The sequence below is a fragment of the Leptonotus elevatus genome, chromosome 10, assembly GCF_054856555.1.
Source record: "Leptonotus elevatus isolate MCC_2025b chromosome 10, RoL_Lele_1.0, whole genome shotgun sequence".
Lineage (NCBI taxonomy): Eukaryota > Metazoa > Chordata > Actinopteri > Syngnathiformes > Syngnathidae > Leptonotus > Leptonotus elevatus.
In genome coordinates this window covers 19,236,668-19,264,069 of record NC_141248.1, presented here as the reverse complement: position 1 = coordinate 19,264,069, position 27,402 = coordinate 19,236,668, and the positions used below count along the sequence as shown (strand labels likewise).

At 41.3% G+C, this 27,402-nt stretch overlaps 1 protein-coding gene and 1 long non-coding RNA gene across 4 annotated transcripts in view; one reads left to right on the top strand and one right to left on the bottom strand.

Moving 5' to 3' along the window:
• Positions 1–27,402, top strand: part of tox2 (TOX high mobility group box family member 2) — a 94,040-nt gene that overhangs the window by 41,149 nt on the left and 25,489 nt on the right. For all 3 annotated transcript variants that reach the window (XM_086086340.1, XM_086086338.1, XM_086086339.1), the window contains exons 3-4: positions 229–288; positions 15,871–16,215. In XM_086086340.1, coding sequence (XP_085942466.1) covers positions 229–288; positions 15,871–16,215 — 405 coding nt within the window. The remainder of the gene's footprint in view (positions 1–228; positions 289–15,870; positions 16,216–27,402) is intronic.
• Positions 1–27,402, bottom strand: part of LOC147167499 (uncharacterized) — a 50,621-nt gene that overhangs the window by 9,294 nt on the left and 13,925 nt on the right. The window lies entirely within an intron of this gene.

Here is a 27,402-nt window from a genome sequence, read left to right as displayed (position 1 = left end):
AAAGTGTGAGTTACACAAGCTTTGACAAGGCCTAATTACGCGTGTCTCTAATGAACTGTAATTAGTGCCGCGCACCAGAGCGCCGAGGTCCGTAAGCCGACGACTTGTAGTCATTAGGCTGCTGTGTCGCCATTGTTTCTCCGCCGACTGACTGGAGAGCTGTTTGCAGCTCCCTGTTGGGATGCTTCAGCCTCCCGCTTGTCTAATTGTTTGCTCTCTTCTTCGCAGTTTGATGGTGACAACATGTACATGAATGAAAACAGCCATGAGTTCCTCCCACCTGGCCAGGTGAGTTCCCCCGCACGTCTCGTCTTGTCATTCGGCATTCACGTGCAATTTCTCCCAAAATTGTTTCAGTCTATTTAAATGGCCAAAAAAAAAAAAAACATAAGCGGCAACCATGTTTCAGGGCTACCTCTGACGTTCACATTGACTTTATTTGAATTGTGTAGTCATGGGCTTCACTTTTGAGTGATTCGGGCCTTATTGCAGTGGCAGTTAGAAAGGGGGGGTGGGGGTGGGGTTGGGGGGGGGGTGAAGTGGGAATTATGTGCATGGCAACCTTGCCTGGCTAGAATCTGTGCAGCAGCACAGCTGGTCCCGAACAACTGGGTGAGCATATGGTTGTGTTTGGACAGGCAGATTTGTCGGAGTTTGGGAAATAAGCCCATCTGACATCCACGGGGGAGTTGGGAATTTGTCTCTGTCAATTGTAATTACCGCGGCCGACTCACGGCCTACACTAGTTGTGCGTTTCTCTTGAATTTACGGCTTTTTTTGGGGTGTTTAATTTCTTAATGCGCCACTTTATTAAAAGCGTGGCTCCGAGCCCGGAATGAGACGAGAGTTGATGGTGCGGCTTTATTTTTTCTTTGCGTATGATTTATAAAGTCAATTTGGAGATCTCTGGTAATAAATAGACGGATGTCAGAGAGTGATTTTATCCGACACATTTCCCTGGCTGTCAAAGAACTCTTTAGATCCTCCGCTTTTATCATCCATTTGGAAGTCAGCATCTTACAGCACTTGCCACCGAGTGATTACAAGATGTGCTGATGTGCACTCTGCGTTTTTTTTTGCCGTCTTACTGGCGAACAGATAAAAACCTTGCAAATGCGGCGCGGATGATTGACAGGGGCAGAAAGGTGGGAGTGCACCGAGCGAGTGGCAAATGGCGTGAAAACTGACGATTTTGCTTCGCCGTCTGTGTTATCCCCTGTTTACTCCCAATGACCTCATATTTGACATGTGCCTCGCTCTGTTTGCTATTTGGCCAAGTTCTGGCCTCTCCTTCCAGCTGACAGCTCGAGTCGGAGAGGCGCAAATTGCGAACAATCCATGACGTGTAAGCTACTTGCTAGTGTGCATTTGTTTGGCCGAGTGTTGATGTCACATCATGCTAACGTGTTTTTTTAGGCTAGCATGCTAGCTAATACTATTGATGAGACTCATGGGGAAGGTGCTTTGTTTGTGTTGAATAATTTAACTACCAAGTACAATATGTGACATGGGTTCGTAATTGTGTACATGCTAGATGCATGCTGTTGATGTTTTGCTGATTATTCTGTGCTCGCGCTACAGTAAATAAATAAATCCAAACAGAATACTGGTGTCAGTTTTAGAAGAAGAAAAAAGGTTGAACACGGCTGGTCAATCTGATTGCTGGTGGTTGTGCTATTTTGGCTACGACTTCATCTGCACCGCCCCGCACATATTCCCGCCCATCCGTGCAAACTATACTTTATATACAAATTGCACAGAAGCTCCCAACTGGCGTTATGTCTGACTACAGCATTAATCTTACCATGTGATCTGTAATATGGTTCGTTGTAATTTTTTTTTCCCCTGCTTAAAATTGCTGCCGTAGTTGCACTGCTTTGTCACATGTGTCAAAATTCCAAACAGCTTTCTCACAGGAACATTTTTGGGAACGGTAGCTCACAAAAGATTGACTTTGTTGTGCAATTTCACACTTGATGAGTGGGCAGGCACTCCGGAGATCCAACTATTTGTATACAAGCTATTAAAAAGCCAATTTTCCATAATATGTCCCCTTCAACTTCTTATTGCCTTGTTCTCATTTTCTTCATTAGCTCCATTGCAAACTGAATTAAAAAAAAATAAACACATAAAGTACTGGTATGCCCATGCCGTGCAAGTTAGCATACAAATAAATGACAGAGCTATGAGGATATTTCTATAAACTCGCTTAATTCTCCAGAAAAACACTATCGCATGCACAGCAACAGCGTATTCCCGACATGCTGTGGCTTAAAAAAACGAAGCCAAAACCAAAATCGTAGCGCCTAAAGCTCACTTTCCTGTGTTCGCTGCTTTATCTTCTTCCAGTTCTTTGTCTCCCCCTCATTTGCTCCTTTTTCTCGCTCGTTCCTCTCTTTCTCCTTCACACCTCATTGCATTGAAATGCATTTGGGTCAGCAGCTCGGCGTGCGCACTGTGTAGAAAGTGTGGGTGCGAATGCGCGCGTTCGCACAGGATGTTCAAAGCTGTACCCCACTGCGTGAATGTGGCCACGCCTTTGTTTTGTTCATTGGTTTTATCTACGTTGACGCTTACTCTATATCAAAAGGGGGGAAAGGCATATATGGGCCATATTTGACATTAATTTCACCTATTCTTCTTCAGAAAATGTTTATGTTTTAATCATATATTTATTATGCATTTTTTTTAAATTACTTAATCTCATTAAATAATTGGCTAATTGACTTGCGGGAGATAGTGAGCAGCCCGGCCGACAAATTGTGAAAATCTGCGTGAAGTGCATCATGAATGCAAAAAATAAAGAAATAAATAAATTAATGAAATAAATTAATTAATAACATAAAGAAATAAACCCAAAAATTATTTTTCCAAATATTTTTTTAAATATTGATAAAAAACAACCGGGTTGGGTCCGACCCTAGCATTTTGGTAATACCAAAGTTGAAAGCAAAAATTGGATGGTTCCGTGTATTCTATGTAGGAGTTTTCCTCAAGTTCATTCCCTCTCACGGTCATGGCTGTGACACAGATTCATGGATCCCATTCTTTGTCTTGCCCAGTGACCATTCAATGTCTCCAGACACGCAGGAAAATACCATCCCGCAATTCCTCAAACATAAAAACCTCATAGTTGACGGTTTAATATGAGCAATGAATTTGGAGTGCCTCTTCTCTCCTCCTTGCAAGACCTTCGACTGAGGGAATTCACTTGCTGATTGTGAACGGAACAACAGGCACATTCAAAGGTTGCGTTCTCATGGCATCGCGGGCGAACTGGAAAAGAAACTTCATCAGCACTTTACCTTGACGATTCTTCGCTTTGATGTCTTCTTCCCTGACTTATGAATCCGTTTAACAAGAGCGCCGTTTGAGAGGAATATGTCATAAGGGGGGGGGGGGGGGGGTAGCAAATGGAAGGGAGGAGGCTGAGCGAGTCGGATGAACTGCATGGGGGAATAATTCCGCTAATGGAGTGACTGTTTGGATATTCAGCTGAAGTAGGAATCGGAGATTATGATCTTGCAATTAGTGTAACAAGGTTTTATTGATTGGCTGCCGCTGTAGCGTCTTTGCAGCCAAAAAAAGGGCTGCATGTGGTTTAAGCATGCACTACGTGTGGCGTGTTTAGCGCAGCCAACCAGCCTCACGAGTTCGGAGTTACCATCCGGCTCGCGGCATCAAAGCGGGAACATTATGGATTGCTGAGTTGAAAGGAGTGCATTTGCATATTTCTTTCACTTTCAAGTTAATGTGTTGCCCTCCAAGTAAAACGCAGGTACAAAAAGGAAACATCTGGTCGTGAATGATGAATTTATGTTTTAGTGGCTCGTTGGCTTTGACGGATCACTTATTTGTCTTTAATTACTGCTACATTAAGCAGATGTGGCAACTTACAGTCATGCTTTCATGCACAGTATATGAAAAGACTTGGTAAGCAATCATTTTTGGCCATATGGATTTTATTGCTCCCCTTATAGTAACAAAGTACACAGTAGAGGACTGATCCCAATTCTAAATAACACATTTCCATAAACAACTGACGCACCATAAATATAGTGCAAACAATGACTCCAAAACACTTGGATTAGTGAACCAACGTCAGCCTCCACACACAATAACCTTTTGCCTTTGGAAAATTTGGTTTAGCGGGACTAGTTAGTTTTTTGGGTGTTTATAGCTGATAGTAAAGTATCTCGCTGAACGGTGAATGCTTGCGAACAAAACGAATTGAGGCTTTCGTCAAAGTTTGTAAAAGGTTGCAAACATTCACAAACCGTTTTACTTATGGCAAACAGTTTTCACTAACAGTGGCAAGCGCTTGCATAATCAACAAGTCCTCCAACAATGACGACCATATTGGTCGTTTTACCACGCACCACAATAGAAGAGCGTCACGTATTGTAGTTTAGCGACCTCTACCAGCCGTGTTAAATAGCAAAAAAAGTGACTCTCGAATCCGGATCGTCTGGTGGGGAGGCTTAAGTCCAACTTACTGAACTAACATTCCATTAACGAGCTTAGTGTTCATTTTTATTCAATTTGCCGTCGCGGACTAATGGTTGGGGTTAGGATGACGCTTTCAGTGAGGCTGTACAGTACACGTTACGTCTTTACGTGGGACACTAATGGTTGAGGTTGGTAAAAGGCAGTGAGGTTGTAGACCGCCAGAAAACATGTAGACAACATTGAAACAATCACTGACCAAATCGCTCAGTCAGATAAACACTCGTCTTCGAACCAGAGGGACCGGGTTCGAGTCTCGCTTTTGGATTTTTGCGCTATTTAACATGACTTAATGGAGACATATTTTGGAACACTGACTTTTAAAAGTGCATGCAAATAGGATTGTCCCTGTGCACACATCCAATGTGAAATTAAGCAAAGCAAGAGAGCACGCGGCGTGGTGCGGGGTTTGCTATCTTTTCCGCCACTCGACCAGTTCAATCAAAACAGGATCGATCACATAAACTATTGATGGCTAGGAGAAAAACTAATCAGAACATGTGTCACCACAATGTGAGGTGTACTTGTGATTTAATAATTAATCGCGTTTTAACATGTGACTTACAGTTAAGAGGTTCTGTGTTCGAATCTGAGCTCAGGACTGTGTGGCATCGGCACGCTCAAAAACATGCATATTAGGTTCATTGAAGACTCATTTGTCTATAAGGGTTGCACTAAAATTCTGCTCGGATTGCTTCAGCCCAGCTGAACGACAATAAGCAGTATAGAGAATGGATAGATGGAGGAGTTCAACAAACACAGAGTGTCTACATTGCTGTGTCTGTCCTCACGCTGGCCAATCGGATGCGAGGGCCTACAAAAACACATTAAGGTTGCCATTAGTTTCATCTCATCACCGAGGGCGCCGAGGGGAGGGTTAGAGAAGAGGGCCTTAAACAAATATACGCCCATGTATGGTGCCATGTAGGACCAGTATTTTTTTTGGTGGGGGGGAGCTTTTAGATGGACATGATGCATTGAAAGAGGGCTTGTAAATGACTGCACCAAGGCCACGGAGAGAAAGCAAAAATGAGAGAGTGAGAGAGAGAGAGCGCTTTCCATCTCTCTGCTGCCGCTACAAATATGCCTGCGCATCTTTTTGCTTTGTCTCCCTGTCGCTGCATTGTCAGCAAGCGGGCTATAGAAATATTTTGGCAGGCTGCTGGTTGTTTTCGTTTTCACAAAAGATGTATCTGAGGGGGAAGAGATGCGGAGAGAAGGCATGGGGGGGGGGGGGGGGGGGAAGGTGCAGTCGGTGGGAAAACGGTGTGGAGAGACCGCGTCAAGTCAGGCGGACGCTTGAGCAAAAGCGGGATGGAAAGGGGACGGGATTGCTTGCGGGGAGGAGGAAAAATGAAAAACAGTAGTTGGGGAGGGAAGGGATCAATGTGCAGATGAGGTGAGTCAGGTGAAGGGAGGAATTGGGGTGAGGAATCAATGAAAAGGAGACGGGGGCAACCACTCCAGATCCCCCTCCTTCCAATCTAAACAGCGGGAGGAAGCTGTAAATCAACCTAATGTGGCCCGAGCTCTAATTCAGACCAGCAGGGTCCGGACGCTGGCGCAGGGCGCCGAACGGCGGGAGTTTACAAAACGCAAGCGCTTTAATCAGCGCACCGATCCAAAGATACCGGCCCCCACAACACCCCCACCCCAATCACTTCACTTCCTGTCAGTCACACACGGCTGAAGGTGGACCAATCGCGGAACATCGACGTATCCAGACGTCGCCGTCTTTTTTCTTTTTCTTTTTTTTTTCTTTTTTTTTTACTCTGGGCGGCTGCCAGCAAGAGTATTACTCATCCCGACTGGAAAAGGTTGGAATGGGACTTTAATTCAGAACATGGAGGCACAAATGTGATAGATTTGTTAAAGGTTGGACATAAAAGAGTTCAGGGATCATGTTCTACAATGGCTCATCAGAAACATATGGTGGGAAGATGAGACACACACGGGGGAGGGGAAACCTTCACCAACTCTGCAAGGGCAGAGAAACTGTGAGAGAAACAACTAACAATTGTGTCTTATCTTCGGAATCAGAAGTCGCTGGGAAATTCTGAGGGTGAAAACTGTGAAACTGATAGTCGCAGCACATTGAATTGCTTTTATAAGTCAGGAAAGGACAAAATAAAGAGTGAGGAATTTGAAGCTGTGTTGGACATTTTACATCACTGCCCTTAAAATAAATGGCTGTCAAGTTAAGATTTTGGAGGGAAAAAAATACCCTGAAATATTTGTAAAAACTGGTTTGCGGTACTATAAAGTAGATATTACCCAAAATGTTTAGGTTAAAAAAAAAAATCCAGTGGAACCTGCGGTTGCGGAGGATGAATGAAGTGGATTTCGCAAATAGTTGCAGAGAGAAGATCAAAGGATTGTGTGGTGGCAAGTGGTTGGGTTTGTCTCTGAGTAATTTAGCGATACATAATTGCTAGCCTGCTATAAACGGCAGCACGCTATCCATTTCACCGGCAAAAGAGTCCAGCGGTGTCATTAATCCAAGCAACAGAAAAATCAATTCATTAGCCAGTACTTAATGATCCAGTGGAGCCTCTATGACCAAATTCTCACCATATGTATTTTCTTTAATCAATTTAATTGTTGAAATGTAAATTATGTCTGGCAACTAACATTTTTGTTACGCCTGACATTTCAAAAAACTTGCAATTGTAGAGTTTGAAGGCTAAAATCCTCATTTGCGCTAGTCATGTTTTTTTGTCAAATGCTTGACCATTCCCTGCCAAATGACAGGTAATGGTTTGTTCACGATGAGAAAAGATCAATATCAATATTGCTTATTTATTAATCATTGGTCCCCCAAACATATAAATACGTTCTATTTTAAATATTACCATGCTCCCAAAGACATATTTATACGTGTTTATGATTTTTTTTATGCTAAGCATACAAGAAGACTTTGATTCAGCCTCGGAACTGAAGAGAATGCTTGAAGCAATGGTAGTTATTACAAAAACGGCCATCAGGTGGCAGCAGAGTATAAGAGATCAACCAGGGCCATGTTGTAAAAAGTTATTTCCCCCACTGTTTTAAACAGATTTGTGAATAAGATGAAACTTAGCTCATGCTAATTGGTGATGAGATGAAAAGGTTACTCTCCCTGTTCATTTTGTTCACTAGTAAACCTTTTACAGATGTCTTGATTTTGAAAAAAAACATTTTTATTTTTCGGTAAGGAAGGGTTCTGTAAATGTGCATAGGAAACTGGTGGGGTTAAGGACCTCCAACAAGGTTTAGAACCACTGTTCCAGATAGACTGAGAGTCATAACTGAACTGGACAAAAAGGCTTTTACATTTTTTGCCCAGTTCAGTTCTGACTCTCTGGTCCTAAATCTAACGCAGATCATATCAGCTCATCTTTCTACTCTTGTGAACACAAATATGTAAACAAAAGTCCAAGAACCGATTTATAAATAAAAGTCAGCCAGTGAAAGAGTGGACGAACATACGACGATGGTTTCTGCCAAAACACGAGTTCATTGACACTACCGGCGAGCCGTCCCCTCCGCTCGCCGCCAGCCTCGCGGCAAACAATGACAACCAAGAACACAAGGGCACAGATGTTAGCGTCCTGCTGGCACCAGCTGTGCCAGCCTCTGATACACAGCCTCATGGACTCTCAGCCTCGGAAGGAGGAGGGGGGCACTTAAGAGCCCAGTGACACCAACAAAGCAGCCAAACACTGCGAGTTAAATGTATACTAGAAGAGGAAAAAAAAAAAAAAAAAAAAAATCAGGCATATGTATGAAATGTGCACAAAAGGGCTACTACGCTCACAGGAACAGGCCGAGGATTTAACACCCCTCCGTTTGTTTAAAGCGCAGTTATTTGTGGGTGACAGGATCCTAACAATTCTGCGAATAATGCCGGTTTGTCTGCGTGACTGCACCATCAGCGCTCCCTTTGTTATTCCCCACATTGTTCCAGTCACTCACGCAGCGGGCTTTTTTTTTGTAATTTTTTTTGTATTCTCCATTTACCTTTTCTTGCAACAATAATTTGTTTTGTCGTGCACGCACAGTCGAGCCATTGTGCCCATGCTAATAGCCGGTTAGGCGGTGGGAGGAAGAAAAGCAGATGACTGAACTCGCTTTAAAAGAGAGTTGTGGTGATTTTTTATTATTTTATTTGGATCGTATGCTTGAGCGCCCGCTGTGTAGAGCAGATAGTCGCTAATACGTTAAAGAAGTGGAAGAGGAGTAAAGGGAAAGGGGGGGGGATCAAATTGTACAATGTAATCCTAAATGCGCCCTGTCAGGCAGTGACTGTGATTATGCTCCTCATTTGAAACATCCACTTCCTTCCTGTGCCTGCCCGCTAAACACACAGCAGCTTCAACATGACCAAATCACTCTGCAGTCTGCATGGCAGAGCTGGCTCGTGGTTTGTTTTCATCACAGTTATTGGGAAAGAAATACTAACTCCGAATCGGGCCAAATTTGAGCAGTTCGCCCTTTCCGATCAGTTAGCAAATGTCTTATCCTGAGCGATTATCCTGTCATGTCGGGTTTGTTAATAAGGATTTTGCATCCATTGGAAAACATTCAAAGGCCTAATAATCGAGGCTCGCTACAAGATTATCCAAAGTGATTATCCTGTGGTGTGTTGTCGGTTAAGTGGGGATTTTTCTGCCCTGGAGTGGTCAGAAAACGGTTGGGGCGACAATCATACACTGATACATTTTTCAGCAACGGTCCGATTATCAAATGTCTCTTGTCCCGTGGTATAGGGCGTGTTACGTTAAGAGTGATTTTTTTTTGTTCCCGATCTGCATGGAAAATGGTCAGGTCACTTCTGCCTAGCTACAGACCCCATGATCGTGGCATGAAATGGAACAATGACACTCATGTGGGGTGCATAGATTCCACCAATCACAATGAATTTAAGCATGTTTCCCTACTTTCTGAGCAAAGTCAGAAAATTCCTGATTCTCACGTCTGAAAGATTATCCTGAGCGATTATCCTGTGCTGTAGAGTGTGTTAGGATTGCGGATCGACAAACGGAAACATGTTAAAAATTTACAATGGCTAATCTTGTTGTATGCGGTAAACCCTTAAATTTGAGCATTTTCCCTCCCATCAAGTCAAAGGAAGTAAAGACCTGATCATATCATCTCTCTCCTGAAATTATCAGCAATTATCATTTGGTGTGAAATATATTGAGAGGGTTCTTTCCCTGGAATGCTGAGGAAATGATTGGGGCCAAAAAATTTAAATTTTTATGCATGTACCTTAATACACCACTGTTGACACATGAGAGCAGTGGACATGACAGTACTGAGAACGGTCTCACTGGTTATTGTGTTAAAATCGTGGATTGTGGACGGACTGTAAACAAAATTCGGACTGGGAAAATATTTGTTTGGGGGTGTGTGGACGATGGACAACATGCGGCGAATCCTACTTGTCAAAAGGTGGGTGGGTGGGTTCCAACATCCAGCGATTACTATTCGTCATCTGTCGACATAGAAAGGGAATGCGCACGGTGGCCGGCGACATGCGGTGACTACTATTCATCGACGGTGGAGGGTGGGTGGGTTGACCGGCACGAAACTGGACTGTCAGATCTGGAAACTCCCGAAATTCCGGCTGGCCCCTCCAATCATGGTTAGGATGCAGATTATATTTCTGTATCTCCGAAGAATTGAACCGCACACTTCATAGGAGCAATGTGGCCTTCTGCTACCACTCATTTTGACATTTAATCAATTATATTCTAAATGTAGGTCACCAGCGTTGTAGTTCTGTCATTTGACTTGGGTTCGGTTCCTACCTATGGACATGTGAATGGTCTACACGTGCCCTGCGATTGACTTGAGACCAGTCAAGTCCAGTCTTCCTTTCGCCCGATGTTAGCTGGCATAGGCTTAGTAAGCTCCCCGCAGCCCGGATCAGAACCTCTGCACGTTGGGCAGAAGTTTGGCCCATGTTGTCCCCATCCCCGCGAGAATAGAGTGTATGTAAAATGGATACTATAAATTTCTGTGTTACTGCTCCACTAATCAAAGAGAAGAAGCGACAGTGGGAAGCTAAAGCAACAACAGAAGCACACGGGAGTTTGTGTTTATTATTTGATAAGGTCTCTCTCGTAACCTCGGTACATGTTGGGCAATCGCCCTGGCTCGGCTTCAGCTGGGCAGCGTGCCACTTTAAATTAGTTGCCGGCAGAGCGAGAGATAGGCCCGCCCTCATCTTTTCGCAACATGCATTAGTACGCCACTCAGAGCCTCGTACCGCCCGAGGTTAAACACAAATTATATCATTTCTGTCGTCCAATCAAATCACGCCGACCCCTTCTGACTCGCCGGACACGTAATGAAATATGACATGGCGCAAACGCGGCTGACGCTAATCGGCCCCGACGCGCCATCAGATGGTGTGACCCCGTGAACCCGTCTGACAAGTGAGACGAGCGGTGGGAACGGGATACAACGCCGAGAAGACGGAAAGGAGACATGAAAGACAGAAAGCATTGGTGATGGAGGATGTATGAAATTAGAATGGCATTTTATTTTTTTGTTGTTGCTGGGAGCTTCCGCGGGCTATACGCAACCGACAATCGGATTTCTGGTGACTTTAATCAAATGTCAGCAAAGGTCCGATTGTCGGATGTCTGTAAAAGATTATCTTGAATTATTACCGTGATGTGTGGTAAGATTTTTTTTGCACTTTTGTTTATTTAGTACAAGTTAATCCTAAATCAGAGTGAGCCGTTTATGTTTTATTATGAACTTAAGTTCTCTATTACAAAGGGACTTTTCTGCCTTTTGTTAGAAATAAACAGTGTTTATCTAAAATTATGACATTAGTTTATTAGAAATTTCATGCAAATTTGCGGTTTGTATTGGGCGTCTCCCAAGTCAATCACCAAAATAAAAATAAGGAGAATGTTTACAACCAAAATGGAGTTACCAGTTCTTCAATTTCTATTTCTTCTTAACTCATTTGCTCCCAAAAACGTATAAATGCGTTCTATTTTAAATATTGCCATGGTCCTAAAAACGTATTTATACTTTTTTTTTGTTATTACAAAAACGGCCAGTAGTTGGAAGCAGAGTATAACAGATCAACCAGGGCCATGTTTTCCCACACTGTTTGAAACAGATTTGCGAATAATGATGAAACTTAGCTATATTCTAATGCTAATTGCTGCAAAACGGAAACAGATAGAAATATACTTTTTTCCTGATGAAAGAAGAGACTAATCTTTTTTTTTGGTAGGTTCCATGTTTTTATAGCAATAGAATACAATATTCTGTGGGCCTTGCAATATCAGTCAAAATCCAGTAAGACGGAGACGGGAGCGAAGGGACTTGCTTCAGTTAAAATGGCTGGGAGTGAATGAGTTAATTGGTAAGTAAGCAAAACAGGCAAACGTGGACATCTGCATACTTGGACTGTTCCTTTTAATTATTGCACTGTTATTGCCTTCATTCTCCCTCTTATGAATCCACTCACAGCCACGGTGTCGCATCACGTCTTCACGAGACCCCGTGGTCATCGTTGGCGAGATAGCGGCATTACCGTGTACATCGGGCACCAGAAGGGAGGCGGGAGAAGCAAAAAGGTATAGAGTAGCTGTAAGCGGACGCCTGGCGCTCGTCACCCTTTGCTGTACTGCTGCCAAGGCAGCTTTTGTAGTGCCTCTGACATGATCGCGTGGCAGAAGATCAGCTCTGGCTTTAATTAAGCCCGACTTGACAGCGAACAGAGATGGATGGTGTTGTAGAATGGGCCTCTCTGCGTTTCATGTAAAGTGGGACTCGAGGAACACTATAAACATGGCCATTTGTAAATAAAGGGGAAAAAAGATGAGATAAAGTGTGCCCGACTTTGTCTGGTTGCCTCTTTGGAAGCTGGTAGCGTAGCATCACAGGTAATGGAAGCGTGAGTGGGGTTTGAAGTGGAATTCAACAATGTGACGAAGCCTTCCAATGGGCAGAAGAGTGCACACGAGTGTTCAGACACATCTGCCCCACTCCCAGCAGAGGTAATAAAAGGGTACGTTATTTTTTTCAAATGTACAGTCGTGTGCATCTAAACCAAAACTGAAGACGGCGCTTGTGTCGTCACCTCACTCAATGGAAGTGGCTGGCAAAGAGGAGGGAACATACGTATCGATAATCGGGCCAATTTTGATCCTGATTCGCCGTTCACATCAAAGTCAGCGAAGGTTCGATTATTGGATGTGATTAGCCTGCGCTGGAGTGAGCTAAGAGAGACTTTATTTCCACTCTGGTCTAGTCGGGAAAACAGTCAGTAGTACGATTGCAAAACCTTATGTGCACGGTCAACAATGAAATCGGCCGAGCCAGAACTTTGTTATTGTGACATAATTTTTTGCCCCGTCAACTATTGCAGTTGACTATGACGTATGATTGCTCCACAAATTTGTATTCGTTTATGTTCTAGGGAGTTAGTGAACATGTTTGCTGTTTCTTTACATTTGATAGTCTGTTTTTATTTATCACATCTGTCTCTCTATCTATGAAGTTCGCTAGCTAGCTATGAAGCTAGCAAGCTATCACGGTAGCAGTTTAGCTATTAAGCTAACTAGCTATCAAGCTAGTGGTCTGTCTGTCTATCCATCTAGCTAGCTAGTTATCTAGCTCGCTATGAAGCTAGCAAGCTATCACGGTAGCAGTTTAGCTATTAAGCTAACTAGCTATCAAGCTAGTGGTCTGTTTATCTATCTATCTATCTATCTAAACATCCGTATGTAGCACACTAGACAATACAGTTAAATATGTTTTGCTTGTTTCAACACGTAAATCCATTTTCAACTTGATCTCTATGTATTGTCGCCGTAAATATAACATGATAGAATTATTATACGGCGTAATCGCGTTTTGTCCTGGATGCCGGTACGTGCAAGCATCCTAACAATAATCTAATGAGGGGGGGTCGGGGGGTGCAGCTAATGAGCCATTAGCCACAGTCAATATCATCTCCAGAAGGCCTTGACTGCACAGGCAAGGCTACAGAGGGAGGATTAGACGTGTGCCAAAATAAAAAGACAAGCTGGAGCGCTCCCCAATCAATGATATTTCCTCGCTCGGTCCCACGCCAACTGTCTCTTCATCTGTTTCCCTCCGACGAAAGGTGCGCTGCAATGGAACTGTTACGGCCCAGAGACGCGGCGCTTAATTAAAATGTTACAGGCGGCCACTGCAGCTCCCACTGTGGGAGCCAAGTTTCCCAGTCCTCAGTCAAATAATAACCCAGATTGTATATAATTAAACGGCGCAGTAAAAATTGTTTATTAATTCTCATTTTCAGTTTGGTGAAGCATTTAGAGTTTCGTTTTAAAGCAAGCACCCACTGTACAGTACAGTATATGCATTAGCCTGAGCGCAATTTTGAATGCAAAAAGAAAAGAAAAAAACATCCGTGAACAATGGAGACATATGAATCCATCCACAATAAAACCGGGAATGTCCTCGGCATATTTATATTTTATCATCACGGGCAATGGATGAGACTTTGTGCTCGTCCTCATCCAAAGCAGGAAACTATCGCTGCTTTTGTGGATACACACTTAGACAAACGGCAAACAAAAAGGCTGATGAACACACTCCATGATCACTCAAAGATGGCACCCGTCGGAGCACAATGGCGAGGGACGCACACAATGGCTTGGATGTTTACAGCGGACAATCCCATTTCCTTCCAACAATTATGAGGGAAATTGAATCTCAGGAAATGTTGCTTTTCTCATCCATTAGACCAAACAATAACAAGTAATCCCCAAAGGTTTGCACAGAAACCAAAAAAAGAAGAAAAAACATCTGTCTTCAAAGGACGCAGGCCGAAAATTCATGTCAACCTTTCAAGAGACCAGAGGTGATCACCTTGTTTCTTTCTCATTGAGTGGAAGGGGATAAAAACGTCCAATGAAAAGTCTGCTTCAAAGGATTTCAAATGCATTTCAATTCTGATGAAAGTTACAACATGCTCTCACTCAATGGCCAATGAAAACATCACAGCGCGATCTCTCACACTGTTATTTGTGTGTGTTTTTAAAAACGGTTTTATTTTATTTATTGTATAACAAAATTCACATTATATACATAATGATATTATATATATTGAATGTTTATTTACTGGATAGTTTTAGTTATTTCTACATATTCTATGTATATATTTAATTTGAATACACATACCTGACAAATTTTCTATTGAAAGGTAGAGTTACTACAGGAAAAAAAAATTGTATTCTAATTGTTTTACTTGTTTTATTATGTATTAAATTCATATTATGTAATGTTATTAAACATGCATTTTAATATTATTTTATTTGATAAATACATTATATAGCTATATATAATGTATATGTAGGTTAAAAATTTAGTTAAAAATTTATTTGTTTAATTTCCTTCACATATTTGTGTTTATTTATTATTATTTTTTAATGTTTGATTTTAGTTGTTTATTATATTTTTTCTGAATAACTTAATAAGAATAAGTGTTATTTTGGGGTATTTTTAAATTCCATAAGATTTTAATTTTAGATTGTATTATAGGGTACTCCACAGTGAACGCGGTGAACAATGCGCTCACCTTGAAGAAAAATGACAACGCGTCACATTGTTCTCTCTCTTTCACTCTCTCTCTCGCCCATCTTCCTTTTTTTCTTCTTCTTCTTCTCCTAAAAGTATCTGCGGCCGAGATAAATGACCACTCTGCCGCCGAGCATGACAGCCTACACAAAGATGATATTGAATTGATTTGAGAAATGTTGCCGGACTGACTGTTTGATGTATGCCGCATGACGTGAATCATAAAAATTCTATTAAAAAACCCTTGAATGGCTGACACCAGAATATTATTTGTGATGATTAATTTGACACAGTCATTACAATGGGAGTCGTTTCAGCTCGAGATTGCTTTTTCGCTCCCTGTTGACTCCCCTGGCTATTTTTTTCCCTCTCCGGGTCTCTTTGTGGAGCTGTTTGGACACGCCGTGTTAGCGTTCAAGTACGTTTTGTTTTGTTTTTTTGCGACACATGACGTGAAACAAGTTAAAAGCGGGAGTAAAGGATTTTGAGAAGTGCAGCAGCACTCTGCAAAATACCTCTGGGGTACGCAAGACTGACGAATACCTGAAAGAACGAATTGCTTACATACCGATAATCTGACCGAATTTGAGTTTATTCCGATCAAAGTCAGCAAACGCCCGATTAGCGGATGTCTTTAAAAGATTATCCTGAGCAATTATCTTGTAGTGTAGTGAACGTCGCTTCTCTCGGCCAAAGTCAAAGCCTCCAGCTCACCTTCATCCAGGTGAAAATGTCTCAAAATCACCCAACGTTTCTACTATTCAAACGTGTCTCTGTCTTTCTCAGAACTACTCAGCTCAGACTGGCGGCGGTAGCGGAAGCAACGGCGGAGGAGCGGGAGGCGGTGGTGGAGGCGGGGGTGGCGGTGGCGGCGGCGGCGGTGGTGGCGGCGGAACGGCCAATGTCAACGGAGCCGGGGACGAAGACTACGAGATCCCCCCCATCACTCCGCCCAACCACCCGGAGCCTCCTCTCCTGCACCTGATGGAGCACGACTCCACGGGCTACCTCTGCCACTCGCTGTCGCACAACGGCCTCATCAACCCTTACTCCTACCCGGAGCTGCCCACGCTCATGATGTCCAACATGCTGGCGCAAGACGGCCAGCTGGTCTCCGGCCAGATGACCTCGGTGAGTACAGAGACTCGGACACCGGCTAGACCAGTGATTCCCAACCACTGGGCAGGTTGGGAAACACTGGGCTACACGGTTGAGCTTGACAACTCCACCTTGGTATATGACAACATTTCAAGATTTCTTTCGAGGGGGTGGGCCTGTCTCATGCAAATGAGTAACTGGTCACCCCGTTACCCTCTACTGTGGGGTGTCCTTGGGGTGCAGCCAGAGGGTTGGGATGAGCCAAACATTTCAGTATGTTTCGTTTATCAGAAGCTACTAAAGGCTGTCTAGGCCAAGATGTGCTTCCAACAAATTTGGCTGCAGCTCTGCTTAGCTTTTATTGGCTTGGGATCTTCCCCAAGCCTAGTTTGCAGTCATGAATATGAGAAACTTTGTGTGGTGGATGTATTATGTCTATAATAATAGTAATTAGCAACTCGCAACGGATTGACTTGGTTAAATATGTATAGTGTCTTTCGCAACTCTGCATTTCACATTAGCGATTAGCGTTAGCTTATCCATCTTCCGATGTTCTCGCATGCTTGGTGTTGTATGTTTAGTGACTCCTTGTTCGCCTTTGGTGAAAGCAGTAATTGTTAGTACAGCACAGAGGAATTTTTTTTGCTGCTGACTATATATATATATATATATATATATATATATATATATATATATAGAAGCCGCGAAAGAAATGACATTCTGAGATTACTAGTACCGCGTTACTGTGACTTAGTTACTTTTTACAATAACTAATACTCTAACGCATTACTTTTTTAAATACAGTAACTCAGTTCCAGTTACAATAGGGTGCGTTAGTCATTTAGTCGATAAATTATTTAATTTAATAAATTAATTGCGGTTCAGGATTAAATAATGAATGGGTGGCTGCTGTGTACTGTACTACTTCCTGTTCACAATGGATTGCCGCTGCCGTACTAACGAAGAAGACGCGTTGTGGGCGGGTATCGGATTTGGCAGTCATGGAGGGTCAAGGCAAGCGCAAGATGAGTTTTTTGACGTGGAAATACTTTAGTTGAGCATAAAGGAACAGCGTATGTTCTTTTTTTTTTTTAAGTAACTAAAGGAGTTACTTTTAATAGTAACGCATTACTTTTTTGTTTAAGTAATCATCATAATAATTGAGTTACTTTTAAAATGAAGTAACTAGCAACTGTAACTAGTTGCTATTTTTTTTTATAACGAGCACAACACTGGTGATGTAGGGATGCAACGATATCCAAACATAATGATACGATAAATAACATATGAACCTCATGATATGATAATTATCACGATATTGTGGGAAGGTTGGCAATATAAAAAAGCTCACAATACTGTATAAAAACGATATTGTTAAAACAAAAACAAAAAGAGCTCGTATTGTGGGGGAAAAGCACAACGTTGTGTTTTTTGGACATAAATAACAGTAGATGATGTCATTGTCATGTGCCCCTATTGGCTCAATAGTGTTGGGTTCAGCTGAGGCGGGCCAGCGACAAGTATTTATTTTTTTGAAAGAGATGTTGAAAAATATTTGCTAAAATGACTGATTTATCGGTGTGCTAACTGCCGCAGTGACCAAAACATCCCTAATTAAAATTAAACTGCACTAATATTATAACCACCAGAGGGGGCTAGAACTGCACAAATGGAATACAATCTCATCTCTTTTTTTTTAACAGATAACAACAATAGTGTGGCAACTTTATTTACACGGCATTGCCGTTATCGTTACATCCCTCGTCATCCAGTCTCTCTGCATCTCTGTCATATTAGAGCTGTAACCAGAATTGTGTATAGATGAAATACCTGATATGATGGCAGTATAAGAGCTTTAATTTCAGTATGTTTACTTCATATGCAGATTTGTCGTTGTAATATCCGGTGATAACCATCATTTGTTTGGCATTTTTAGAGATTAATCCAACTGAAAGGAAAGTATAGCTGACAGCAATTTAGATACTTTAAATAGCTTCTCGATGTTTCTTCGGTGCACACGTTTCTTTTTTTTCTTTTTTCTTTTTTTGATCTTTCAAGCCTGCCTGCTGAAAATCAGAAAGGTCTAAATCAAATAGTCTGCTGCCTGGCGAAGCTACCAAAGCGTAGCGGAGCAAGGTTCATTTGCGCGGAGAAGGAATTTCTATTCAATCTCTGCCTCACCTTGACACACTCTGCCGAACGGAGTAATTAAGCAAACTCCGAAGTTCAAACACAAGACGGCGTCGATACGAATTGCTCCACGGACAGTAAAGAGGGTTAATTCTTAATTTCGGGCTCTCCGAGATGAGATCATTTCATTTTTGCGGAGGTGGACGCTGCGCCGTGGCCCTGCATGTGCATGTGTGTGTGTGTGTGTGTGTGTGTGTGTGTGCACCATAAACAATATCTCTGCTGTTGAAATGGATCCACTACATCTGGAGGTCAGGGGCTTATATTCAATCTTGAGCACGTTGAAAAAAAAAATCCATTAGGGTTCATCTTTCCTGCATCAGCCATTCTATTGTGGTGCTGCAGTGAGATCTGTTTTCATCAGGCAGATTCAATACGTGAGCTGGGCAATGAAAAGAAGAGTGCAATAGACTTGGATGGGGAGAGTGGAGATGGAAGGGCGGGGGCGGGGGGGGGAAGAAATTGCAAAGAGGTGACTCTTATTCTAAATGAGCATATGTGGATTTCATCATTGTGTATTTTAGAGGTAATTCACTTGAGTGAAATAACATCGAGCTTGGTATGGTGCATGTACAAGGGCGATGAGAGTGTTTCGTCGCAGGTGCTCGCATAAAAGCATAACGCAAATGGGCTAATTATGCGGAGAAATGAGTGGAGGAATGAGTGGAGACCTATTGCGGTGATAGGTAAACATATTCATGGAGCTATTAGATAAACAAGAGGCAGCGCGTGTTTAGTTTGCTAGTTTAGATTGAGTTTTCTCTGGCTGAATTTGCACTCCCGGGGTTCGTGGCACAATCACGTTCTTTCACACTCAAGTGCCTCTATTTGGATATACATTAATAGTGAATGGATGGAATGAGATATCTTCAGATCGGAATCAAGTCTCTTCCAATTATTGAGAAAAAATATGATGTGTATCGGATATCTGCCAAACAAAGTGAATGGTGAAAGGTCACACGTGCTTGATAGCTAGTTAGCTTAATAGCTCAACTGCTACCGTGATAGATAGATAGATAGATAGATAGATAGATAGATAGATAGATAGATAGATAGATAGATAGATAGATAGATAGATAGATAGATAGATAGATAGATAGATAGATAGATAGATAGATAGCTTGCTACCTAGCTTCATAGATAGATAGATAGCTCGAAAGATAGCTCGATAGATAGCTCGATAGATAGATAAAAACAGACTATCAAATGCAAAAAAACAGCAAACATGCCCACTAACTCCCGAGAACAAGCTTTTATCCTGGTGAAAATGAGCCCCTACAATTCACTCAGTAGTGATCCCCTAAAAATAAATAAATAAAAAATAAAAAGCTCACCAATATTTTTTTTAATGGTGGACAAGTCTATCATAACAGGATGCAGCAAAAGGTCTTAAGGACTCATACCTGAAACGACACAGGAAGTCAGCCATTTTCGTTCAAAGCAGCCATTTTGGGCGAATTCAAGGGGCTTGACTTTGACAAACTACGAGGAAATTTGCCCAAATGAACCCCAATCAGAAGCAGGTATCCAAGTTAGTTATGTCATCTGATGTGGGTGGAGCTTCGCATCAAATTATGATCATTTCAACAATTCGTTTTCATAGTAAGATTGACCATTATTGTTGAATTTTGTCACTGTCTCTCCTCTGCAGACTTTCAACAACATAAAAAAACAATGAATTGATTCATTTTGTTAATACTTAATCCCATTTTATACTTGTGGGTGTTTCGAAGCCTCCATGACGCTCCGCTGCACTCAACGGGGCCTCTGTGTCCATGCCCCACCGTCATTACATCTCCAGATTCCAAAACACATTTAATAGCCGCGCTCAGGTTGCACTGATCTTATCAAAGCGGCCGAGCGGAGATGCTCATCTCTGCCGGACTCACTGAGTAGCCTTGTTGTCCGTCTGTTATCCCGGACTTCGACAACAAAAACAACAAAGAGAGAACACAAACCACATACTTCTTCGCATGGTTGTGCATAACCTCAAAATTGTGCTGGCCACCATCTATTTGAATGGGAGCGCTTCATTTTCTATTAAGCCTTATTGAAGAAAAAAGAAGACGCCTCTGAAATGTAAATGACCTCGGCCTCTTTTGCTCAATGGCGCGGGAGATATTAGCTCTTGTCAGTGTGCCTCCAGTGTGCTCGTTTGAATACTGAGGAGATGATAAATGTATAATCATACCGGGAGACGACCACGCATAGCCTGCTACATATTAGCGTCCGCGAAGTGCCGTCGAACTCACTCGCGTTTTGTTTATTTGACTTTATACAGAGATGTTAAGTGTTCCAGTTTGGCCCTATTTTGTTACGAGATGTTGCCATTTGATTGAAAATATTCTGGAAATGACGAGATGACGTGCGGTTGATTAAGTTGGAGTTTATAAGTGAATCTGTAACAGGATTATAAAAGTAAGGGAACTTTCATTATAGTAAGTCTTTATTTTGACTTTTTAAAAATTTTGTTTTCATTTGTTTTTAAAGCAAGGTTTGTTAGTATGAGTTGTTTTTTTTTCATTTTTTGTTTTGTTTTTGTCTTTTTTTTGTTTTATTTATATTACTTTAATATACGTTTTAGGTGTTTTAAAAAAATAAATATTTATGTATATCTAGTTAGCAAGACTTTTTTTAATCACAGCTAGCTAGCTAGATAGATAGATAGATAGATAGATAGATAGATAGATAGATAGATAGATAGATAGATAGATAGATAGATGTTAGATAGATAGATAGATAGATAGATAGATGTTAGATAGATAGATAGATAGATACCTCGCTAGCTAGCTAGCAAGCTAGCTAGCTAGCTAGCTAGCTAGCTAGCTAGATAGATAGATAGATAGATAGATAGATAGATAGATAGATAGATAGATAGATAGATAGATAGATAGATAGATAGATAGATAGATGTTAGATAGATAGATAGATAGATAGATAGATGGATAGATGTTAGATAGATAGATAGATGGATAGATATTTGTAGCAACAATATGGACAATTTGGACAAAATGAAGTTAGTATTAAATTGAATTTCAAATAAAATTAAAGTATTTAAAATAACTTTGCCTTTATGGTCGCTCACTTTTGTTGCCCTCCACACTGAGCTCTCCTGCATGTGCACACCACTCTAGTAGCAAGACTCCCCCCTGGTTGTCATGGTAACAAATGCCAGACTTGCCCTTGGTTCAGCTGTGGGGTGTGATGAGGTTGTGTGTCACGTGCTGATTTCAGCAAGAAAAAAAATAAGGTGTGTAAAGAATGCAGTCATTATTGATCATTGTGTATTTTGCAAAGGTTGGGAACTGTATTAATGATAGAATGTCAATTTTGAATAAACATTTTTCAAATCTCTGTTTGAACGTGAGAAATGGTTCCGTGCCCAAGGTCGCTCATCATATTAATCCCGTCGTGTTAAATTGCCCCGCGCGTTGGTTTTTTTCCCTTCTTCTCCGCAATGGCTTTGTTTTTCCTGGTGAGCAATGAAGTGCTCCTGGCAGGTGTTGGCGGCTCAGCTGAGCCGGCGCGAATGAAATTTGAGCGGCGATGTCAAGTGAACTTGTCACAGACAAGCTGCTGTGAATTAATGAGAAAAAATGGGCAGAGGTGCGTTTAAAAGCGTTTCCCCATCGCTGTCAATGTTTCTGCAAACAAGAAACATGCTGGATTTAAGATAAGCTGATGACACAAAGGAGAGAAGTGCATGCGACTTTTCCAATTTCAAAGTACAATATATTACTTAACGGACTTTCTACTTTTTGAATCATCTTTTTCTTCTTCTGGACTTTCTTTCCGCTCCTTTCAAATGAAAAAAAGAAAGAAAAAGATTCTTTGAAGTCATTTGGTGTCGGGGATTAGAGAGCATGTGCAGGAAAATGATGGTGAACGTTGGGTGCTTTAGTCGACAGTTCATTGAGTCTTAGCGACAGAGTGGAACTTTATTAGTTATTCCCATGTTGATTGCTCAATTCCTGTAAAATAGTCATTATATAGATTCATACTTTAGATTATCATCATTAGTAGTAGTGCTGTGCTACTAATAGTAGTACTGTGTAGTTACAGTTGTTACTGTATTGAATTATCTTTATATTAAACTAGAATTATTAGAGTTATTATTTCATAGTGTACTACTTTACAATGCATAACAGTCATTTCCCGCTATTTGCGGGGATATGAACCTGCAAACAACCTGCAAATAGCCATAATCCACATATTGTTGACAGCTATTGGGAACCAAATGATTGAAACCCAATCATTTCTGAATAAATATGTTTGGAAAAACATTACTATTCAATTATTTTACAAATATATATATATTTTGCAAATATTTGTTTTATTGTACAGTATGTGATACTGTATCATCAAACTATATAAAAAAATGATTATATAAATATGATGAATTATTATTATTAACCATTATATGATTTACATTATACTAGACTACTATACTATTCTATTCTCTTTTAGCTCAGATTATTAGATGAGATATGATATAAATCAGTGCTTGTCCATTGTTTTTTGTTAACCAGCAAGGAAAAAGAAAATATTTTGCACCCCCTCAACCCTAAAACTTGTTTTGCAGAGGGTCTAATACTCCTTACACTCCCTCTGACAATGGGAGCACCACTGCCACCTACTGTAGGGGATGTGCATTTACACTTTATACTAGTACTGCCAACAAAACAAAAAAGCCCTGAGGTCACACGCGCTCCACTATTTGAGTAGGATATATTTTATTGTGTTATGTATGAAATTGCATGATATATATCTTCTATATCATATTTATACATAATGAAAAATATTCAAATGTATTTTGCATAAATGAAGCTTGAGTGTCCAAACACAGAAATTGTACAACCCAAGAAAGGTTCCTTGGATTTATGTAACACAGCCATGTTTTCCACTTCCTCATTTTAGTACTGCACTGGTAAAGCCTGGCTAATAAAAGGCTCCTATTAATATGTCCTGTTGCCTAGCGACGGCAGGCAGCGAGTAATAGCATTCTGTGGAAAAATAGATGACCGATAAGGAAGAATTCAATTCTTTTCTCATCTCCCGGGAGAAAGTGGCTTATTTTTTTATTTTTTTCTTCTTCCCGGCAGTGTGATATGAAACTGTAGTTGTACATTAAGAAATAGCAGTTATTTTCCATTCTCATCATTCGAAAAGGGAAATTTATTGCCGCTTAGGTTGGCGCCTCATCTTTTTTTGCGTTATAAAAGTCAATTAATGTCTTAAGGCAATCAGAGGATATGAGCCCCGACTTCATTTCTTCTGTTTTAATCAGAAATTCTAAAGAGGTCGTATTGAACTTTTAAATTGCATTTCCTTCACATGGCAGGTGTAATTTCGACCTATGTACAAACACGGGCTTCAATATGGAAGCGCCACTCAAAAAGAAGCACTTGCAATAATGTTGCTTATCTGGCCCATCGCGGATAATCTCGGCGGAAGAAAATGTTCAATTTAGATAATTCATCACATCACATTTCAAAAACAACGGTGCGAAAGATGAGCTAGCGCACACCTGTTGTTGTTGTTTTTTGCCGTCGTCGCCGTCTTCATTCCGTGCCGCAGATGTGATCAACGGCGGCACTCAAGTGAAGAAGAAACAGATGCGGCCGCGGCAGATCGCCGGCATTATGAGGCAGATACACGCCGCAGATAAGACGTCTCATATTGGAACCCGCCAAGGGCCCCTGCTGGGCGTTATCATGCCATGAAATCATGTCCATATTGCACTGTGGCCTATCGCCTCATTCCGCTTTCATCAGCGGGAATATTCTGCCCCCGGTGGTGACGAATAGCCGGCCCATGTCATCTCAGTCAGAAATGAGCGCCCACCAGTCCTTTCTGCTACTAGCGTCGACTACCCCCGACTGTGCCACCAGCCGCCATCTCCACAACATGCTCAGTCTGCTCCAAAAGGTACAACATGAGCCATGTAACCAAGACTTTGTACATTTAGGGGAAACCCTCTTAATTCCAATCTAGGCCTGTGAATATTATTATTTATTCAGGTCATATATTTTATATATTTTTTTCAGCCTACTTTTTTCTTCCTACTCTACTATTTTTGGTCACTGGTCATCTTACATCAATGGGTCTCAAGTAGTAGTAGTAATCGTCACATTTCTTTATTTTTTGGGGCAATTTTCACTGAAGCAACCCCCTTCGCTCCCAGCTGTTTGACTGAATTTTGACAGATTTTGCAAGGCCCACAGAATATTGTGTTCTATGGCTATAATAACATGAAACCGAGCAAAAGATTAGAGTCTCTTCTTTAATCAGGAAAATAAAGTGTATTTCTATCTGTTTCCGTTTCGCAGCAATTAGCATTAGAATATAGCTAAGTGTCGTCATTATTCACAAACCTGTAGAAAAAGAGCTTGTTGCAACATGGCCCTGGTTGATCTCTTATGCTCTGCTGCCACCTGCTGGCCGTTTTTTGTCATAACTACCATTGCTTTAAGTGACCTCTTAAGGTCAGAGGCTGCATAAAAGCCTTCTGTATGCTCTAGCATATTAAAAAAAAAAATGAAACAACGTATAAATACGTTTTTGGAATCATAGCAATATTTAAAATATACATTTTTAATACGTTTTTGGGATGTACTCACCAATAACGAGTACCAATACCACTAGTACTTTTGATATAAAAAAAAAAAGTAATTTAACAAAATGACAAAATCCCTAATTTTAATGTAGCTTAATTGCGGCCCTTCTCAAATGTTGATATTCCTTCCTACTGCTTTTCAGACATGTACTGTATGCTTATATTATTAACAATGACTGTGTTGACCAATGTCTTATTTTCTCTCGTGTTGCTTTCATTTGATGTTAATTTGATGCATCTTAGTTTGAATATGGGTTTGTTTTTGTTGTCTTTTTTCTCACAGGCGTATCTACATTTTTCCTGTTATTTTATACAGTGCATGTGCTAAATAAATACACACACAAAAATAAATAAATAAATAAAAATAGGGATTGATGTTGAGGTGGGGGCGCATGTGACCAACAGCCCCCACCCCCGGCAGTAGAATAGTCTAATTGTACATTTACTAATTGTACATCCATTATCAGAGTGTGCGTAGGCAGTATAAACATTGTTAATAATGTTATTTAGCTGCAGTTGTATTTATTTGTTATTTTTTAGTGTGAATAAGGATTCAATATTATGCAGAAGTGTACTTACAGCAGCTTTATAGACAAATTATAAGACGATATTATCGTGAAGACGATTAAAAAATTTCTTATCGTGTCTATCGGCATTTGTCACTCACAGCAAACAAAATTACTGACAGAACGCTTGTTCGACGGACAAAAGCATTCATTGGTATGCTTATTTCACATAGCTGCCCCTAGGTGGCAGCCTGAACAACACATAACAGAGAATCGTGATACGTACTCGTCATACATTACAAGCTTACGGTGGCAACTATCATCCACCCATCCTTCCATTATTTGAACCACTTAAATGCAAATAATGAATCATATTACTTAGAAAAACTTAATTAAAACAACAAACCCGTAAATATTAATAACTATTAAAAGAAAAAAAAAAGACACCTCAAAGAATGCTGGGTACTCTGCTCCTTTCGGGCAACACAAGGCTTGAAATAAAATGTTTCGCATAGCAGTGTGCGTGTCTACATGGCATGTGCATTTTTAGCCTCATTAAAACAAGGATTTTTTTAGTTTTTCCATAAATTGAATGGCGGAGGCAGCCCAAAAGTTTTGCGTGGGATACTTACATTACCTACAAGCGGGTATTCAAGTCGGTTCTACTAGCATAGCAACAAGCTCCGGCTGGCTAATATTGCACATAAACACGTTGCGCGCTTTCGCTCCTACAATTAGTTTGGACACGGCATTAGCCTGAATGAGGGCAGGTACCCAATCGGCTGTTATCACCACCCACTCAAACCAAATGTTACACTTCCTCTGTTATTTCAGGCTTGGGCTTTTGTGTTTTTGGAGGTTTGTTTACTCGTGACAAATGTGCCTACCAGAGTTCATTTCGCCAAGTCAAAATGGCTTCAGGGCTGAATTTTCAAGGAATTCCAGTGGGCACTCTTAGGCCAATTTTTGCCAGTCTTACCAAATGTCTTCTTTTTTTTTGAATGTGGGAAAGCCCTCAAAATGGTGATCTAGTTGACTTGAGAATAATAATGAAAAAAATTACAGCCAAGAAAGCAAAGAATTTGCACCGCTTGCTCAGGTCCTAAAAACGGTCCCCCGTAGGGCTGAGGATGAACACGGGAGCGAATTGGCAGGAATGAGAAGTCACATTCAGTATATGTGAATTTGAACAAAATGTACATTCTCGTATGCGATTGCAAGGGTGCATCACATCAGCCCTTCCACTTACATACAAGCCTCTAGATGCACTTTTGTCTACTCTTTCTTGTTTTTCCTCTTCATTATTTCTGCATCTACGCTCACTTTTATTGTATTCGTTTATATCTGAGGGGTGATGGTGAGGGGTGTGGGGGGGGGGGGGGGAGCAAACTCAAAGTGCGTTTGACACGGCAGTGAGGAGCCTCATTATCCGAGCATCCTTTTTTGCCGTCTGCTTGTCAGGCCTGCTGCGTCCTTTTCACAACCGTCATGTCAGACGGGACATGCGATTCTCTCCGGGAGGCGCGCCGCGCTTTTCCGCGAGGTGAGCGTCGAGACACGCCCGGGCTGAAGGAGGGGCTCGGGGGGTACACAAGTAAGAAGGGGAGAGAAATAAAAGCTAAGGAGTTTCTGACATCAGCTGTAATGAGCATCATGGAGGATGTCGCCAAGGGGGACATCATGACATTACTACCTGCCTTGTTGTCACGTTGCCCTGAGCGTTTTTTTCCCCCCTCTCTAAAGTCTTTAGCAGCAAAGATGGTTGGCTACAACCACCTGGAGACATATTCTACATCAGTCATGGGATCAATCAATCTATTTAAAGGAGGCGTATTGTACATTTTCAGGTGTGTTAATAACATTTCCGACATGACTTCAAGAAAATAACCCAAGGTTCAAGAAATATAG